Source organism: Natrix helvetica, assembly GCF_964273705.1.
Source record: "Natrix helvetica genome assembly, chromosome: 2".
Lineage (NCBI taxonomy): Eukaryota > Metazoa > Chordata > Lepidosauria > Squamata > Natricidae > Natrix > Natrix helvetica.
In genome coordinates this window covers 344,229-363,235 of record NC_138552.1, presented here as the reverse complement: position 1 = coordinate 363,235, position 19,007 = coordinate 344,229, and the positions used below count along the sequence as shown (strand labels likewise).

The following is a 19,007-nucleotide window of genomic DNA, read 5'->3' as shown; positions in this document are numbered from 1 at the left end:
GGCATACCTGCCAGAGCCCCACCCCTGCCTGTGGTCACCCCCATGCTCTGGGGGAAGGGGTCAGTAGATTTGCTCAGCCGAGAGCCTGTGGGCAGAGGGTGGAGGGGCAGGCAAAGGCGGGGAAACTCTCCTGCTGCTTGGGTGACTTCCCTCCCCTCCCAGGAGTTTCGAGGGGGCCATGCAGGTGACCCCCCCCCCGTCTTTCCTCTTTCAATTTCATTTATTTAGGAAACGGAACCGCTGCAGCTGCCTGTCTGTGGCCTGGGCAGTCAGGGTTGACTTTGGCAAGAAGACAAATGGCGAAGGGTAGTGGTACACCACACACACACACACACACACACACACACACACACAGGCTCTCAGCCCTACTGGCAAAGTCTGGATGTGATGGGAATGGGTGGGGGCTTTCCTTGTGATGCTGGTGGGCACTTTGTCCCCCCGGGGATGCCAGGTTTGGTTCCTTGAGTCCTTGGCAGGGACTGGGTGCTCCCTCTTGCATCGCTCCGGCTGGGTTAACTCGCGACTCCGGCCGCTGGCCAATAGGGTTGCAGGGCCGATTGGGGCCTCCTTCCATGCTGGATGTCCATGAGTGCTGGGAAGCCAGTCCCAGGGTGGGAGGCCCAGAGGGCCAGTCCTTGCAGTTTGCTCTGGTCAGGAGCTGCTTGGGTGTGGGGGCCACAGGGAGGCTTCTGGGAAGGCTGAGAGGAGGACTGGTGGGTTTACTGAAGATCTCCCCAGCTGTTTCCTGGAGGGGGGGCTCTGTGTCTTTGTTTGCATCCCCCCAGCATTTTCCTACTACCAAGGATTTACTGGGGGGAGGGTGACAGACTGAGGAGGCTGCCTCTGAACCGGGAGAGGGGATGAGAGTTGCTGGGGGGGGGGAGCTTTTCTGGACCTTCCCTTTGTCAGAGAAAAGGAGGGGCCTCCACACCCTTAGAGGAGCCCCCAAGTAGGAATCGGTGCAAGCGGGTGGGGTTCTCTGGAGCGGGTGCAGGAGGCTCTGACGGGGACCTTGTGGCCAAGCCGTGGCCTTCCGTGGCCTTTAGCCCCCCCCCCACTTCCTGCTCCGCTGCCTTTGGGGGTGAAAAGATTGTTTTCATTTGGGCGTCACTTCCGTCCCTCGAGCAGCAAGTTGAGCCACCCACTTAGAGAAGGGCTCTGCCCCTCCTGCTCTTCCCTTCCTGCACCCCTCCCCCCAGTCCAGCCAAGATGCCCGGCTGCCCAGTGGGGTCGGCTCGGGAGCGGAGAGGCGGGCATGTTTATTTTAAGGCTGCTGCTCACCAGGAAGCGCTAGCCAATCAGGGCCTGCCTTGGCGGCCAGTAGCTGGGCACCGAGCCAAGTCAGCCAATCGGGGCCTGTTGCCAGGCAATAAATGATGCCTTGCCTACCCTTGAAGGATGCCTTCCTGTTCCCCCAGCCAGGGAAGAATGCTGGCTTCCTTCCTTCCTTCCTTCCTTCCTTCCTTCCTAATTGAAGATCAAATGGAACATGGGAGCGGTAACACAAGCAGAGTCTTTGCGTAATTGGGCTTTATTGGGCATTTTACCTTATGGAATGATTTGCAAGGGAGTCGCAAATTCCTTTTCTTATGGATGGCCGATTTGGGCTCAGTGAGACACCGACGAATGAAATCTCCCTCCCCTAATTTGTGTCTGTGGCCAGTTGCGATGGCCAACTTCAGCCCACGTATTCTCGTGCAGAGAGATTGGCCAGTTGGCCATCCATTACGTGGAACAGGGCATTGCTGACCAATTGTGAACCAGTGGCAGAGTTGGGCAGGCAGGGTTGATCCAGGAGGGCCTTAGGAGAGTTCCTGGTTCCCTTCTCTCCTTCCTGGGGTGCCTCCATCATTGACCCACGGTCCTAATAGGAGCTCCTCAGGGTTGAATCATGGGGGGGGGGGGGGGTTTGAATCTTCTGTTCGGGTCTGATTCAACTGATTGGGAAGATCAAATGAATCTCATGCTTCATTTTAGAAACATCACTTTGGATCAATTTGATTTCCCAGACTAATTCAGGAAAGCTTCAAAATAGATTTGGAGGAATCCAATTCAGTGACTCTGTTCAGCTTTCCATTTTGAAACTTGATCCAATTTGGTCCAAACTGAAGCTCTATCCAGCCCTGTCTGAATGGCTCTTTCAGGGAGGGGGTTTCTCTGCAGGGAAGGACAGTCAATCTGTCAGATTTGGAAGGGATGTTGGAGGACATCTAGTCCAACCCCCTGCCCAAGCAGGAGGCCCTACACTATTTCTGACCAATGGCAGTCCAGTCTCTTCTTGAAAGCTTTGAGGGATGAAGCTCTCACAACTTCCGGAGGCAACTTCTGTTCCATTAATTGATTGTTCTCATTGTCAGGAAATTTCTCCTTATTTCCAGGTTGAATCTCTCCTTGGTCATTTTCCATCCATTATTCCTTCTCTGGCCTTTGGGGGCTTTGGAGAATAGCTTGATCCTCTCCTCTCTGTGGCAGCCCCTCAAATATTGGAAGATGCTATCCTGACTCCCCTGGTCCTTCTCTTCACTAGTCTACCGTGTTTATCTGAAAACAAGATAGGGTCTTATTTTGGGGGGAGGGTCTTACTATTTTTGAGGTGCAGGAGGCAGCGAGTATGGTCACCTCATGGCTGCTGCTGTGTTGCAATATTTTAGGAGAGGGATAATTTTAGCACATGCGCTCAAAAGCCCGATTGGGCTTGTTATTTGGGGAGGTCTTATTTTCACGGAAACAAGGTAGCCATGCCCAGTTCCTGCAACTTTCTAGAGTCTCCACATCTTATTTTACATCGTGGTGACCAAAACTAGATGCAGGATTCTAGGTGTGGTCTTACTAAGGCTTTATAGAGTGGTATTAGTACCTCACTTGATCTTGATTGTATCCCTCTGTTAATGCAATTTAGGACTGCGTTGGCCGTTTTGGCTGCCACCGCACATGGCTGCCTCATATTTGATTGGTTGTCCACTAAGCCTCCAAGATCCCTCTCAGAGTTACTGAGACAGCCTCCCCCCCCCCCCCCAAGGCCTGGAAAGGAAACTATTGGGGAACTGTGGATGCCGCCGCTTAGCGGAAGAGGCTTTTCCACATCCCATCTGCCAAAGAATTTTGACTGTCAGGCCCCAGGAGAGGGGGCTTTTCTGCTGTGACCCCCACCCTCTGGAATCCCTTCCCACTGGAGGGGAGGGCTGCCCTCACCTTCCCAGCCTCCTGGAAGAGCCTTCCAACCTGGCTCCGCTACCTGGTCTGGGGCTCCCAGGTGAGCTGTGCCATGTTGGTGGGTAACTGACGGGATAGAAGATTCCTGGCCCCACTTTCTTCATCCTTTTGATTTTAGTCATATAATTTTAATTGTTTTGTGTTGTCTTTTAAATATTTTATCATATTGTAAACTGCCCAAAGTAACACTGAAATGGTGGCATATAAATTTAATAATCAATAAATATTGGGCTTTTGAAGCACTCGGTGGATTCTGCTTTCCCTGGCCAACCCAAATTAAAGGAGCGTTTTCATCTTTTTAAAGAGCCCAAAAATCAGGGGCTCCGGGTGGCTTAGATGTGGGTGCCCTCCAAGGTATCCCAGGTCCTGCGCTCGTTCACCCCTCTCTCCCACTGACATCCCTTCTCCTCTCCCCCCTCCCATGAAACTTCCCCGCCCTCTTCTCAAGGGGTGCTGTGCGTGGATCAGGAAGGTCCTCGGTGTTTCTGCTTGCTACTTATCCCCCCAAAGCAGTAGCACCTCTTAATTCCACACACCCCCAAGTAATCCGGCCGCCACCTTTTCCGTCCCTCCAGCTGGGACAGGCTGACCGCAGCCTCCTCTCCTCCCCCCCTCGAAGCTCCCCCCTCCATTTCTCCCCTGGCCCCTTGGGGACCTAAATCCCCCTCCCCCAAAAGGAGGGCCGGGCCCTTGTCCGGCCGAGGGGAGCCCCTGGGGGCACATCCCGAGGGGCTGCGCGGGGCTTGCGGGCAGCGGGGCCGTTTCGGGAGCTCGGGCGCAGCTCTCCCGGCTAGGCGGCTGTCAGTCGCCGCATCCTCAGCCGCAGGATCGGGGCCGCCTTTGCGCTGCCCGGCTGAGCCTCCGGCGGGGCGGCCGTTCCGCTGGCGAGGCTGCACCGCGGCGGCGGCGGCGGCTGGGCGAGCGGTGGGCCGGCCCGCGACGTCACGGAGGCGGGGGCGGCGGAGCGGGATTGCGCAGCCCCGCCGCATTGCCAGGATGCGAGGCTGAGCCGCCGGGCGGAGGCGGCGGAAGAAGAGCCGGGCGCGGCCGCAGCGGAGGGAGCGCCGCGGGCCGAGGTGAGCGGCAGGCGGAGGGCGGCGGCGGCTCGGGGCTGGCCGCGTACGGAGGGGCGGCGGCAGGCGGGGCGGGGAGCCGGTGCCCGGCAGCGGAGCGTTGCGGCTGCGGCCGCCTTTGTGCGCGGCTGCTCAGGGCGTGTCTGCGCCGCCATTGCGGAGCCGGGGTCGGGGGCCGGGCGGGCTGTGCGCCGCGCTCTCTGCCGCCGAGGCGGAGGAAGATGCTGCCCCGGGGGAGCGGCGGGGCTCCGGCCAAGAGGGGCTGCTCCGTCGCCCTTGGCGCCCCCGGCCCCGCTCTGCTCCGTCGCCCGCGGAGGGAAGCGCCTGGTCCTTCTCCGGGTCCCCGGGCGGCTTGGCCCCTTGTCGCCCACGGGCCTCTTCAGTCGGCGGCCAGAGCGGGGCTGAGCAGCTCCAGAAGCCGAGGGGAGGGGCGGCCGTCAGTGGCGAGGCTGGGAGCGCGGGGCTGGACTAGATAGCCTCGGGGAGCATCCAGGCCGGAAAGGCCTCTGCTCAGCGGCCGGAGCGGAGCTGAGTGCGGGCGCCGCTTCCTCAGGCTGGCCAGGAAGGGCTCCTGCTTGCGGCTTGTGTGCTGGCCCCGCTTCCAGGCCGGGTTCGCGCAACGCAGAACTTCCCCGCGATTCTGATCCTTTGTTGTGGGAATTGCACCCTTCAGCCAATTCCCGTTAGGGCCTCTTAGTTTGGTTAATTTGGTTAATTTGATTCCCCGAAGTCAGCGCTTAGTTAAGCTTGTCTGAGGAAGAAACAGAGTGGGGTTTGGTTAGGATGGGGATGGGGGACCACCAGGAGAGGTTTGTCAGTGACTCTGGCAATTTGAAGGGGAAAACCCTCCGAAGGTGGTGGTCTCTGTCCTTCCAGCACGAAAATTCTGGAAGTCTGAGGGAAGGTCCCCTTCCAAACCTCTTTTAGTGTTCAGCCTCTTGTGTGAGCCGAGTGGCCCTGTGAAGGTTCAGTGGGGAGTCCTGAATGGGGCAAGGAGGCCAGCTGTGGTCCTGCTCTCTAATTATGGGGTCATGTGCCCCCCCTTCTTCCCTGGAGATGCTTCCCAGCCTTTGGAAGCTGCGTGCATGGGATTCTGGTCCAGAGTCCACTCCCAAACCCTGCCAGGCCCGCCATTGGCCAGAGGGTGCCTGTAGGTCTCTGCAAGTGCCAGGCAAGGATGTGGGGGGCTGTGAACCAGCATGGGTCAGGAACTGAACAGCTGTTCCCCATCATCAGCCCCGGTACTTAAACACCCTGGTGGGGCTGCAATGGGGGGATTACGTCTTCCCAGATGGCAGCCCCAGAGGTGCCATGGCCGGGGCTAATGGGCACTGCCCACAAGCGCCCCCGAACTCCAGAGCCGGGCTCCTTGGGGCTCAGCCCAGTTGGCCCCAACTGGGGGCTGCTCTCTGCATTCAGAGAGGCTGTTTCCCGGCCTGCCCCAGCCATGTGTGCCTGTGGTCTCTGGCCTCTCTGGCCTGCCAGGGGGAGCTGAGGGAGGGCCGTGCAGAGGGCCTGCTTTGTGTGCTGCGATCCTTGCATGGATCAGGAAGGTTTCGGAGAGCGAGGGGGCTGCAGCTGGCCCACCGGCCAACCTCCCCTTAGAGGCCTGAGCCGGGCCAGGCTTTCTCTGCCGGGGGCTCGGAGGAGAGCCAGGGGAGAGTCCGCTGGGCACTGCAGCGATGCCACTGAGCGGCATGAGAGTGAAAGCTGGGTCAGCCGTGGCAGGAGGGCCCCCTTCAACCGGGCTGGCCTTCCCTGGCTTCATTGGTATCTGAGGCATGTCCAGCCTGCGGCCGTTTCGCCTGATCCCACAAGGAGGGGCTGCTCCAGAGCTGGCTGCCCCTCAGAGCCTGCCCTTCCTTGGCACTGGGGAGAGGGACAGGGGAGGCAATCTTTGGGGAGGAAGGCAGGAGGCAACAACGCAGCCCATGGCGCCATGATGTTGCTAGGTTGTTGGGGGCGGAAGGGGGCGGGCATTGTGTCATCTTCAGCAGAGAGCCTGGTCTTGACAGCTCTCCAGCAGTGGCGGCATGGAGGGGGGGGGAGACCCTTTGACTCTCCTTCCTTGCATGCCCCCCTCCTGCACTGAGGAGAGAACAGATCCCCCTTCCCTCCTTGGGGAGGCAGCCTCCTTGGTCGGTTGCACCCAAAGAAAGGGGGCCTTGTGGGGAGGGAGCAGCCTTTGTAGGACGGATGTTCCCAGTGGCTGTCCCCCCCCCCCCAGGCTTTGCGCTCCTCACAGTGACAGAATGGGGTGCAGGGAGGGTGTGAACATCTCCAGGGCTCCATTCTGCTTGAAAGGCTCAAATGATCAGGCTTCAGCCCCCACCCCCATCTCCCTCCCCCCTCCCTTCTCCTTTCGCAGCTCGGCCTGGCCGCCTTCCCCTCCTGGTCCTCCCTGGTGGCAGACGCAGCCGGATGCCCTGAGCTTTCCAGAGAGAAGCCGGAGGGGAAAGAGAGGGAGAAGCTGCCATCTTGAAAGGGGGGGCAGGCCGAGGAACCTGGGCCGAAATGAGCGGAGCAGCAGCAGAAGGGAGGGCAAGAGGCAGCAGCCTAGCTTGGAATATCTTGCCCCACCCCACCCCACCCCCACCCTGTAGGCCCCAGGGGGCTTTCAGATGAGGCTCCCTGGCTGGCTGTTGGAGCAGGGCAGGGGGGGGGAGAAAGGCCTCCCCTTGGAGCCCCAGCAGAAGCCAAGCGGTGGGGCTGGCACAAAGGGGGAAGCAGCCATGGATCCAGAGCTCTCAGCAGCCCCCCACCCCCGTCCTGGCACCCCAGGGAGAAAGTGGGAGGGGGCTCCACGGAGGACGGAAACGGGAGCTGCTGGGCAGAGCAACGGAAGGTATCCTTTGTTTTGCACTTGCCTTCCCACAAAATGGAGTGGCGATAGGGACTCATTGACCAAGACGCTAAGAAAATCCCCAGCTCAGAGCTAGCAAATGCAGAGCCCACCCGAGCGAGGGTCTGCAGCGGCCAAATCCCACCCGGCCTGGGCCAGCACAAAGGTTGGGCGGGGGGGGCAGCTCTCCCTCCCTCCCTCCCTCCCTGTAGGGTCCACCTACTCTCCAAAGGACCAGAAAGCAGGAGAAGAAGCAATGGGTGGAAACTAATCAAGGAGAGAAGCAACTTAGAACTGAGCAGAAATTTCCTGACAGAACAGTTAACCAGGGGAAAGGATTGCCATCCAGAGGTTGTGGGGGCTCTGTCGCTGGAGGCTTTTAAGAATAGACTGGACAGCCACCTGTCTGAAATGGTAGAGGGTCTCCTGCTTGAGCAGGGGGCTGGACTAGAAGACCTCCAAGGTCCCTTCTAACGCTATTATTCCGTTCGATTCTGTTTTTCCCTGCTTGAGCGTTCAGATGCTCGGCCAGCTGCCGGGGCCTGAGCTCGACAGGCCTTCTGCTGACCACACCCACATGCTCAGCAGCCCGGGAAGGTGGGCCTGGGACTCACCTGAGCCTGATGGTTTGCTGCAGAAATGGGCGAGACTGGGCTTCCCTCAGCTGTTGCGCAGGAAGGACCAGGCTGCCCTGCCTGCCTGCCTGCCTGCCTGCCTGCCTGCCTGCCTGGGAGCTTCCAGGTGCAATCCCTTGGTGCCAGCCAGGTGAGCTTTGTAAGTCTGGCCTGGTAGCGATGGCATCTCATTGGCTGGCAGGAAGGGAGCCAAGCGGCCAGAGAGGGTCTTGCATGGATTGTGCTGGGGGCACCTGATGTCAGACAGAGTTGAACCCAGGGGGGCTTTTGGGCAGGGTCTCGGGGGCACAGCGCTCTTCTGGGACAGACGGTGTCAGCCAAGTGGGTATTAAGCCTGGCGGGGCACAGCTCTCCCTTCTCGAAGGCAAAACTCCCTTGGTGACTCAGTGATAGAGGATCTTGGGGGGGGGGGATGCAGGGATCATGGCCATACCTCCCTTTTTGAGGCCCTCCTGGGGGAAGGATGCGGGTCTGCTTGTCGGCTTCCTGTCGCATGCGGTCTCAGGTGTGTGTGTGTGTGTGGGGGGTCTTGGCCAGTCAGAGCAACAGTGACTCAGGAGGAGGGAGGAGGCCCCCACTTGTTCCTGTCCTAAGCGGGCAGAGCGGGAGTCTCGCTGCTCCTGGCGACAGCTGGGGCCTGGGTGCTTTCTAGGGCAGGGAGCTCGGCCAAGCTCCAACTTGGGTTTCTTGGCACCAACAGCTGCACTTGGAAGGGGTCCCTCATCCTTACTGACGCCCTTCCTCGAGGAAGCTCTGCAGGCCAGGGAAAACGAAGCCACAGTGAAGCCCCTCTAGATTGGCGAGTTGGTCTTCCCTCTTCTTGAGAAGGAAGGAAGGAAGGAAGGAAGGAAGGAAGGCCCAGCCTTCCTTGCCCCGGGGCAGGCCTGGCTGTTCCATGGGCTTGCCTGGCCTTTTCTGGGCCAGAGACGGGAAGGCCTAAGGTGGTTTCCTGAAGAGCTCCCTGTGAGGGCAGTCAGGGCCGGGAACGATGCCATGGAAGTTGGGTTTGCCAGGGGTGGCACAGGCCGAGTCTTAGCAACCACACAGATTTTCTCCATGACAGTGTCTGCAAATCCCCCTCCTCCTTTGTCTCCCCCAGACTGAAATCCAGCAGGGGGTCTGTCACTTGGGAATTGTAGCCCTGCCCCTGGATGCCCCTCCCCTTTTCCAAAAGCTTGAGGGGCTTGTCTTGCTGCTCCTGGTTCACGGGGGGGGGGGGGGGGGAGGGGAATCAGGATTCAGGTGGCCTCTTCTCTGTCCTGTAAATTTGTTGGAGGTATCAGCTATCTGTGGAGTCCTTGTCGCTCTCTGAGCTCAGCGGTTTTCTTGCAGACGTTTCATGACCCAACCGGGTAACATCCTCAGTGTTAGAGGGGGGGGGGGGTTGCTCTCCGTTTATATACCAAGGACTTGCCCTGTCAGCGTGGGTGGGAGTATTCTTCTTGGTGCTTCCTTGATGAAGCTGTTGCTTACTCCCTAGACGAGAGAAAACCAAACAGATAAAAGGCTACAACATCTCCTGACCTGCAGTCAACACCCGGATAAGCAGAGAGATTTACACCTAGCAGTGAGCAATGCTGCAAATGAGGAACTCGAACAAGCTAGCAGTAAACGGGCAGCCTAATCGGGGAGCTAAAAAGAGGAAAACAGCACCCCCACCAACCCTCAACAGAGCAGCCACTTGTGTATAAACAGAGAGCAAAGCAGCCCACTCCCTCCTAGCACTGGTGATGTTACCTAGTTGGGTAATGAAACACCTGCAGGAAAACAAGCTCAGAGAACTCACAAAAGCTGCCACTTTTAAATAAAATTTGGGAGTTGGAAAAGGAATTACGTGACTCCTCCTGATTTTTGCTACCAGGGACTAATCCGTTCTCCTCCTCCATCGTTTGCATGCATTTTGTTTCTCCAGATTTTTAAAGGTGGTCTCTTTTGGGAGGCAGGTGTTTCGGGCAAAGTTTGAGCTGGGGGGGGGCAAATTCAGGGGAATTATTTTTGCTTTGGCAAATAGTGGAGAGGTTTGGGGGGAGGCATCATCCCACGGGGTGCTACTGGCAGGATTGTGGACAACACGGGAGGGGAGTTGTAGATGAGAATCCTGTCCCCAAAGGGGCCCTCCTGCCTCCCACCTCCTCGTGCAAGGAGAATGTCCAGCCTCTGGCTGTCCAGCTCTCCGGAGAGGAAGGGAGGGCTCCTTTGGGGCCTCTTGTGTGTGTGTGAGAGAGAGAGAGAGAGCGTGTGTGTTTGTGTGTGCTTGGCCTCTTTTCCTGAACTCTCCAAGCCAGCCCTGTAGAGAGCCCGGCCGACTGGCTCCTCGGGCCCCCGCGATGGGAGGGTCAGGAGGTGGAGACCGGGGAGTGTGTTTGTGTGTGTGTGTCTTTGGTGAGGAGCAGATTTGGATGCAGCAGGCAGAGAGTCCTGGTTTAGGTGGAAGCTCTCTTAGGTGGCCCCCTTATCCTGGGGGTGGGGGTGGGGGTGTTGACGTGCAGTGGGGGTGTAGATCCTTGGTGATACCCCGGCCTTCATTCTCTTTTCTCCCCTTGAACTCCCCCCTTCCTCCCCCCCCCACTTAACCTTGCTCTGCTCCCTAAAGCCTTTCCCTGAGCGCAGAGCCCTCGGCCGGAGAGCCTTTGGCACGCGGCCCAACTCCTTCAGCTACACAAATGGACGGGAAGTGGCCAGTGCAAAGGGGGGGGGCTTTCTCTGGGGGCTGAAAGGGCAGGGGAAGAGGACCCTGGCCCCTTTTGCTGACAGAAGATTTAGCTGTCTTTTTCTCAGCAAAAGACCCACTGAATGAGGGCAGGGGGCCTGGGGCAAGGGGGGCTCCTTCCCGTTTCTTTCGGCTTCTGACCCATCCCAGGCGCAGGAAGGCCCGGACTCCAGCAGGGCAAAGTCTGTAGCCGGCTTAATGGCCAGAGCCAGAGGCAGCTGCACAAGGGCAGAATCCTGCTGTTCTGAAGGCTCTGCCCGTTTTCTCCATCTGGATTGCGCCACCACAGCCGGCCATCTTGGACCGTCCCCTCAGACCTTCGTGATCAGACACAAACCAGGTTAAATGGAAGCCCCTGGCTCCTTCCAGAGCTCTGGCCAGGAAATCTGGCAGCTGCCACTGGAAAGGCCTCAGGCCTTGTTTCTATTGCCTTTATTTATACGTTTACAGGCCTCCAATGTCACCTTCTGCCTGATCCTTGGGATCCACCCTGGGCATAACACAAAAAGAATGTTGTTGTTGTTGTAGTCAAGGTTTTGTCCCATTTTGGGGGGCAGGATTTCAGGAGAGGTTTGCCCTTGCCTGCTTCCCAGCACTGAGAGAGAGAGCGACTGGCCCAAGGTCAGCCAGCTTGGGCCTCAGGCGGGAGAAGGACTCTCCTGGGTTCCAGCCTGATGCCTTCAGCACCACAACACACTGGCTGGCTCCTTCGACAACTTTTGTCTGAGTCAGGACGACCCAGAGTTGTCCAATCGGCCCATGCGATTGTGAGGGTAGGGGGATGTCCACAGGGATGGGAACCGTGGGGATGGAGCAGGACGGGGCCCACTTCCTGGCTCTGGCCCTTGACCTCCATTCCAGCAACCTCTTTCCAACCGGCCCACCAGCGTCCTGGAGCAGGAAGAAGTGAAGCCCCCCACTCCCTTGGCTGCTGGGATTCGCTGGGCCCCCTCTCTGCCTCTCTCTCGAAGGTTTCAGGAGGGAAGCTTTGGCAAAGAGTCCCACAAGCACAGTTTGCCTTCCCTGTGGGGCTCCCCGTTCCCATCGCCTCAACACCACCAAGCATAACAGAAACACACAAATTGTGCTCCCTCCTGTGGGAATGTCAAGTGGGCAACCACACCAGATGGCTCCCCAATCTCTTCTTTGGTGGGCATGTGGATGGACCCGCTGGGCCCAAAGACCCTGTCTGCTCCCCAGCCAGGTCGTAAACCAGAGTCACCAGATGAGCCTTTGAGACCCCACCCCCACCCCATGTGAAAGAGAGGCACCAGGCAGGTGGGGGGGGTTGCTATGCTGCTGGGTAAGGGTCCTGTATGGAGATATGCCTGCAGAATTGCCCGTGTCCCCTCCTTCCCCCCTCCCCCCGTGGGAGATTCCTTTACAAAGTCCCATGGAGGGGCTGCTGAGGCGTCCCCTGAGATATGGCTGGGGGTGGGGGGAGCTGCTGAAAGCTGACTTTGCCCTCAGTGACTCTGGGTGCCGTTTTTGTCTCTGTCAGGTCTTGGGCTGCCCTGAGGAGGCGTCTTCTGCTGGCCTGCTCCATCCCCCAGGACCCTTCCATGGGTAGCTTCAATGCCGCAGGTGCCCTGGCGAATGGGACCGAAGATGGATAGCTCCCCCAAGCTGACAGGAGAAACACTGATCGTTCACCATATTCCGCTGGTGCATTGCCAGGTCCCGGACCGGCAGTGCGGCAGCAGCAGCCAGCGCAGCAACCCTTTCTTTCCCTCCGACCTGGGGGTCAGACGGACCAGTTCGCTCCCCGAGAGGACCCTCCTGCAGGCAGACTCACTGGTCTACAGCAGCCTCCTTAGAGCTTCGGACGGGGCTCCGGAAGAGGAGCCCGTGCGTGGGCAGAGCCCTTCTCACACACTGGCTGTCCCCGCAGCTCCCCGGCGGCAGAACCCCTTCCTGCTGAGGGACGGCGAGGCCTGGGATCTCTCTGAGGATGACCCAGGGAAGAAGTCCTTCCACCTGCATGATGGCCGGTCCACCTTCTGCCTGCATGAGCCGGCACTGCCTCCCTTCCATCTGCATGGTAGCAGCCTTGTGGTGAGGCCTTGGAGTGGCAGCCACCGGGTGGACGCAGTGGAAGGCTGCCCTGATCTGGCAGCCAATGAGGAGGCTCAGGACAAGGGCCACCTAGCGACAGAATGCATGGAGCTGGATGAGTATAGCTGCCACCGTGGGGATCCCAACAGCCTCTCCCTGGAGCAGGAGTGGGCCAGTGAGTCAGATGACCTGATGAACAATCCGGAGGCCGTCCGCAGCCGGATGTGCAGCTGCTCCAACTCTGAACTGCAGCGCTGCCGGTGCTACAGCCTCTCGAGCCAGTCAGAGCCCCTGGACCAGCAGATGGGCTACGTCAGTGACTCTTCCTGCAACAGCTCCGATGGCATCCTGGTCAACTTCAGCACCCTCTACCAGAGGCGTCACGGCCAGCCTCACACCAACCTGAACTCGGGCCCTTTGTCTTGCGACTCCTCTTCAGGCAGCCAATCAGACATGGCCGCCTTTTACCTCGACTTGCACTCCTCGTCACAGGAGTCAAAGATGCCTGGAGAGTTGCAGCATTTGGGGGGGGCAGCGAAGTCCTGCGGGTGCCACCACCCTTCTTCCCCTGTCCTGGATGCCAACTGCAACTCCTACCCACCGCTCTGTGATCCGTGCCCGTCCGATGGCTCTGACCTGACTGCGTGCTTTCAAAGCCAGGCGCGGCTCGTGGTGGCCACCCAGAACTATTACAAGCTGGTGACATGCGACTTGTCCTCCCAGTCCTCCCCCAGCCCTCCTGGCTCTTCCATTACCAGCTGCTCTGAGGAGCAGGCCAGGAGCAGCCCCCTCCAGCCCACCGAGTATTACCTCTTCCAGAGACCCGAGGAGAGTGACATGGAGGGGTCCCGGGATGAGTCACAGGAGGAGTTGGAGAAGAACGCCATTGAAGGACAGGTCTACATCAACGTCTCCCCGCCCAGCCTGGCTGGAGGCAGGCAGCGCTCACAGAGCTACGACCGCCACCTGGACCGCAGCCCCTCCAGCCGGCTGGGTTCCCTGGAGCGCATGCTGAGCTGTCCGGTCAAGCTGAGCGACAGTCCCTCCTTGGCCCTTCAGAGCTCCCCTCCCAAGCGGGTCACCTCCTTTGCAGAGCTGGCCAAGGGCCGGAAGAAGAACGGTTCCTCACCACCCATTCGGACCAGCCGTGACTCATCCCTGGAGTTCTCGCCCATCCCCGAGGGACAGAGGGACACCTCCGTCTTTCTGGAGAATCAGGAGCGGCACAGCCAGAGCCTCCCACCCCTGCCCTTGGCACTCTCCGAAGGCGAAGATGCCAGAAAAGCCCTCGGCTTCAGGGAGATGCCCACCTGTGGGCGAGAGGGGGACGAACAGCTCTTTTTCTCTGCAGTGTCAGAGATGGGGGCCGGTGGCAGCAGCATCTTTGGCCAGAAGGACATTCGAGCCCGAGCTGATGGTAAGCCCCCCCGCCTTGCCCCCGAATGCCCAGTGGCCTCTTTTTCACAGCCAGTTGAGGGGAAATGAGTGGGGTTTTGGCAGGAGAAGCCCCTCTCTATTAATAAACTGCCCCCCAAATCCTTATTAGTTGGGGCCCAGAGGTATCCCCTGGCTGTTGGCAGGGTAGAGCGTGGAAGTTGTTACAGGGACCAGCTGTCCTGCCCAGGGCCCATCCTCGGGCACTGTGCATTGCAGCCAGAACCCCACCAAGCTGGGCAGGTTGAGAAGGTTAGGTGGGTTTTAGATCAATGAGGACGAACCTTTTGGCATGTCAAAAACTGAGAAAATGTCCCCCGTGACTCTGCTGGTGTGTCATCCCACCCAGCTTGGACAAAAGCTGGGTGGGATGAACGTCTCTGGACGTTCCTGTCCTCTGGATTCCCCCCCTCTGGATCCTCTGAAGCCCCCCATAGAGGGCACGGCTGCCACCGGGCCTGGGGAGAACCCTCGTGCAATTGTTTTTTGGGGTTTTTTGAAAAAAAATTTATTCTTTAATTTAACCAAAAACACAAAAAAAGAATCATCCTTCATTACATCTTGTAGAAAGCATGTCGATTGGTTACAAATAAATTTCGTGTGTTTCTTCCACAATCATTACTTAGACTTCCTTCATATTGAATTGTAAATTTTAAATCAAAAATCTGTATGTATTTTACTATCAATGTACCACAATTCTCATTTAATTATAATTATTTAAACGTGCTTTTATCTGAAATCATTTGTGTTTAAAGACACAACCACCTACTGGCATTCATTAGCAATTTCAATAAACCTCCAATAACATTACAACTTTATAACATATTCTGAAAAAAATCAATTAATAAAATATCTAAGCATTCCCCCCTTCCCCCATCTCACTATTTAGAGCTTGTATCCAATTTGCTTTTACCAATACCAACACATGTATATATCATTAAACATTATCCATTAACATTTCCTTGTTATTGTAGTTATTTAAAAATTATTTACTATTTATATCACATCTCGTTTCGTCAGACCCAAGAAATTACACATTTATAACAAGATTTGTTAATAAAATTTATAGGTCTTTTTCCCGATTCCCAATTTATAATTTATATCCAAGTTGCTTTTACTAGTTAAGGTTATCATTTCATTATTGTTATCATAATTAATTATTTGTTAACGAATAAACATTTAATAACAATCTAAAAACAATATACAAAATACTAAAATTCCTACTTATTAATCACCCAAAATTAACCGTATTTATTCGAGTATAACGCGCACATGTGTATAACGCGCACTCCCTAATTTTCGATTAAAAATCGGTATAAAATTTTGTTTCACACCAAGCATTGTAATAGTAATGACTATTGCCGCCGACGGGGCGGGAAGGGGGCGGAGGCGCGCCAGCTTTTGCTCTAGTCAAGACAAAATAAGACCAAACTTGCGGGAGGCATTGTAATGATTGTAGGCGATTGCTGTATAGAGAAGAGGAAGAGTAGGCTAAAGGTCCAGCATAGAAGCGAAGCCGAAAGAGATCCTTGCGAGGCTCTGCAGGCTTCCTCGGAGTAAGGAAGGCAACAGCTCCCCTCACCCCCCAGAAAGCAGCGGGGCTCGTCGCGATGAAAAAGGCAGCCCTGATGCCGAGGAGAGCCTTGCAAGGAGGCGGAAAGGAAAAGCCCGAAAAGGCACCAAAAGAAGCGGTGGGAGCTTCGTCCGCCTGGTGGGCAGCCTGTGCGCGCCTGTTGCCAGCATTCGGCGACAGCAGCGGCGGCAATAGTCGGAGTGTCGCTGCTGCCGCCGAACGCTGGCAACAGGACCGCCGGAGCGCTGCCTCATCTCTCCCAGGCACCGCCTTTGAAAACGCCTCAATGGCTGCCCACCAGGCGGGCGAAGCTCCCCCCACTTCTTTTGGTGCCTTTTCGGGCTTTTCCTTTCCGCCTCCTTGCAAGGCTCTCCTCGGCATCAGGGCTGCCTTTTTCATCGCGACGAGCCCCGCTGCTTTCTGGGGGGTGAGGGGAGCTGTTGCCTTCCTTACTCCGAGGAAGCCTGCACAGCCTCGCAAGGATCTCTTTCGGCTTCGCTTCTATGCTGGACCTTCTGTAGGTAGAACAAGCGACGATTCCTTGGTTTAAACGGCGGCAGCAGCAGCGGGGAGACAAAGGAGGGGAAAAGCGCCAGGCAGCTGAGTTGCGACTATTGAGCACGGCACGGTGGCACCTGAGGCCGGGATCGAGGCTGCAGTCCGGAAATTTACAATTTACAATTCGCCACTGCCACCCCAGCCCAGCCCTCGTTTATAACGCGCACCCAAACTTTGACTTTTTTGGGGGGTATAAAATTTTGCGCGTTATACTCGAATAAATACGGTAATTTTTTATCATCAACTTTCATTATCAACCTGTATCTTTCCAGTAGGAAAACAGTCTTATCTCTCTTGCCAGTTGTTGTGTCAATTCTCTTTTTAACTCCTTTATAAAGTTTTTATAGACTTCTCTCCGCACTTTATTGCTTAAAGGATCTCTCATATAATCTCATTGCCCTTGAACTATTATTATGATTAGCTTGTCTTTGGTTAGGAAACGTGTTTCTGAAAAGGTTTCTCTTCTTAACTCCATCATCATCATCACCTTTTTTTTTCTCCTGTAGAGTTCCAAATGTTCACTTTTCTATATTCCCTTCTTTCCATTTTCACCCATGTTTGCTCCATTAATAAGTTCATCTATTGTCCTATCTTTATCTTCTATATCTTCATTCTCTTGTTTAATTTTTGGGGCTCCAACCCCATCATCTTTTACTGTGAGAAACAATAGTCTATCTAACTTCTTCTTAAATCTCCCAAATCCTTCCAATATATTTTAGATTCCAGCCAAGATATTTTGAAATTTTAAGGTTTCCTCATCTATATGTTGATCCATGTTTCAAAAAAAAGAGAAAAAAAGAAAAAAGAACTCTAATAAGCAGTGCCACTCTAGCCTTCCAAGCTTCTTTTGTGTGTGAGTGTGCGTGTGCGTGTGTGTGTACATATATATATGTGTGTATATGTGTATATATGTGTATATATGTGCATGTATGTATGTATGTATGTATCTATATATGTATATATAAAGTTGACAAGCACAAGTTGTTTTATACCCTTCAAAGAAGAAGGGTTCTGGTTTTTTTTCTTTCCTTTTCCTTCCCTTGCCAAAATATTTCTCAAAAGCACCTGCAAAGACAATTCGTGCCCTTGACTCTTTTTTTTATCTTTACTCTTTATCAGTTTCTGTAAGCAAGTTGCAAACCCTTCAGTTACATAGACAGTAAGATCAAAGAAGAGAGAACAAAAGATACATTGTTCCAAAACAAAAACAAAAACAGACTTTGGCTTCCGAGCGGCAGATTCCACTTTCTCATACTTGTCTCAAGCTTGTGGGGGAAAAAAGGTCTTTGAATGTCTTTAATGGAATTTAATAATAAGTGGTAGGAAGAATTGTTAGAATTTAAAAAAAAGATTTTAGTTCAAGCCAAAAATTAAGGTAACAAAGAATAGGGAAAAAAACCTAATCCATTCACTTTAAGAGAGAAATAGGAAACATTATGGTCACTTCAATCCACAAAATGTTGTTACAAGGAAAAAAAAAGACTTTCCAAGGCAGTCCAGTAAAAATTAGTTTTGCCACTTTATTCTTTTACTTAAAGGACTAATTTATCTTTTTAAAAAAGTTTCTATGGGCAATCTTTCTCAAGGAAAAAAAAAACATTTCACCAGGTGGACTCACTTTCACTTCCTTCCTTCCGGAGCTGTCTCTGACTTCGTCAGCCTGGGCTGTCTGTTTGCCGCCAGTTTGAAGCGCTTCCCTTGGGTCAATCAGGGGCTTTGCGATGTCCCTGTGACCAGCAAGTCTTTGTCTTCCTGTTCACAGTCTCTACGGGACGGTTTAGGTCCCGATGGACCGTCCAGTGGCAAAACTGTCAACGGCGGTCTCGGACTGTCGAGACCGCACGTTGTATCATCTCGATGTTGACTCCTCCCTCGTGCAATTGTTGGATGCCTCAGAGGCTGCGCAAGAGCAAGACCTTGTATGACTTCCAGAGGGACCAGAGGCCGGGCGTGTCACCAAAAATGGCACAGTGTGTTCCCTGTATCACCCGTATCCTAGGTTCACCATCCCTGTTCTAGATCCTAAGGGAGGAGGGTGGCGGTGCTTCAATAGCTCTTTATTGTGGCTGGTTCGATCGGTTGGATTCCTTGGGCAGGAAAACTGCTTCCTCCTTGCAGTTGAGGGAATTGAGGCTGAGTGTCCCACTCCACCCATCAGCCACTGTCCCAATCAGGCCAAATGCTCCAGAATTGCAGCCTGACGCACCTTTTTTGGTGCCAGACAGCCTGGAGAGGACAGCCTGCACTTGGTCTCCAAGCCCAGCCCAGCCCAGCCGAAGCACTTTTCCAGCCCCCGCTCAGCCTCTATGTCTGCCTAGGGCCTCTCAGGGAGAGGATGGAAAGCGTAGATAGCTGTTGTGAGCTTTGTGGGCACCAGAGTGAGTCTCCACGGCTACAACTGTGACCGCTGGTTGTCCTTAAGGACTGGCTGGACAAAGAGATGCTCTGCAGCCATGTAGGGTATGTCATTTAATGTGGTGAAAATTAAATTTTGCATTTTTTTTTTCAGTGAGGGGTTCTAAAAATATGTGTTTTTACGTCAAGAATTCAAATCTGCTATTATTTTTGCAATTGCACAATGTTTAGCTTGGTATGGTAAATCCATACCATCTGATCACCATATCCAACAAATACTGTTAACTTTGTCTTCTCAAAATTACACCTTATTCTACAAAAGTTAAAAGTTTTTTTTCTGCATGAATCTTATCTGGCTAAACAAAAAAATAATCCATGCAAGCATAAACTAACATCAGAAAGCAATTATCAGAGTTACAAAATTTTAAGTGAGTTTCACGATTCGTTCTTTGACCTCAGCCGCCGACTTGCTTCTTGGCCTCTGATCTAACCCTCACATTTCTCATGTAGATACACTCTGCTGGCTTTCTTTCACCCATCTCTCTGTTGATTGGGCATG

At 54.8% G+C, this 19,007-nt stretch overlaps 1 protein-coding gene across 3 annotated transcripts in view; it reads left to right on the top strand.

Annotated features, from left to right (window-relative positions):
• Positions 1 to 19,007, top strand: part of RUSC2 (RUN and SH3 domain containing 2) — a 55,321-nt gene that overhangs the window by 1,996 nt on the left and 34,318 nt on the right. The window contains exons 1-2 of one of the 3 annotated variants that reach the window (XM_081940615.1): positions 4,200 to 4,289; positions 11,975 to 13,945. In XM_081940615.1, coding sequence (XP_081796741.1) covers positions 12,049 to 13,945 — 1,897 coding nt within the window. In that variant the 5' untranslated portion in view covers positions 4,200 to 4,289; positions 11,975 to 12,048. Of the gene's footprint in view, positions 1 to 4,199; positions 4,290 to 9,129; positions 9,371 to 11,974; positions 13,946 to 19,007 lie in introns of those variants that run through there. The other 2 variants (XM_081940616.1, XM_081940617.1) reach the window with 2 other exon arrangements.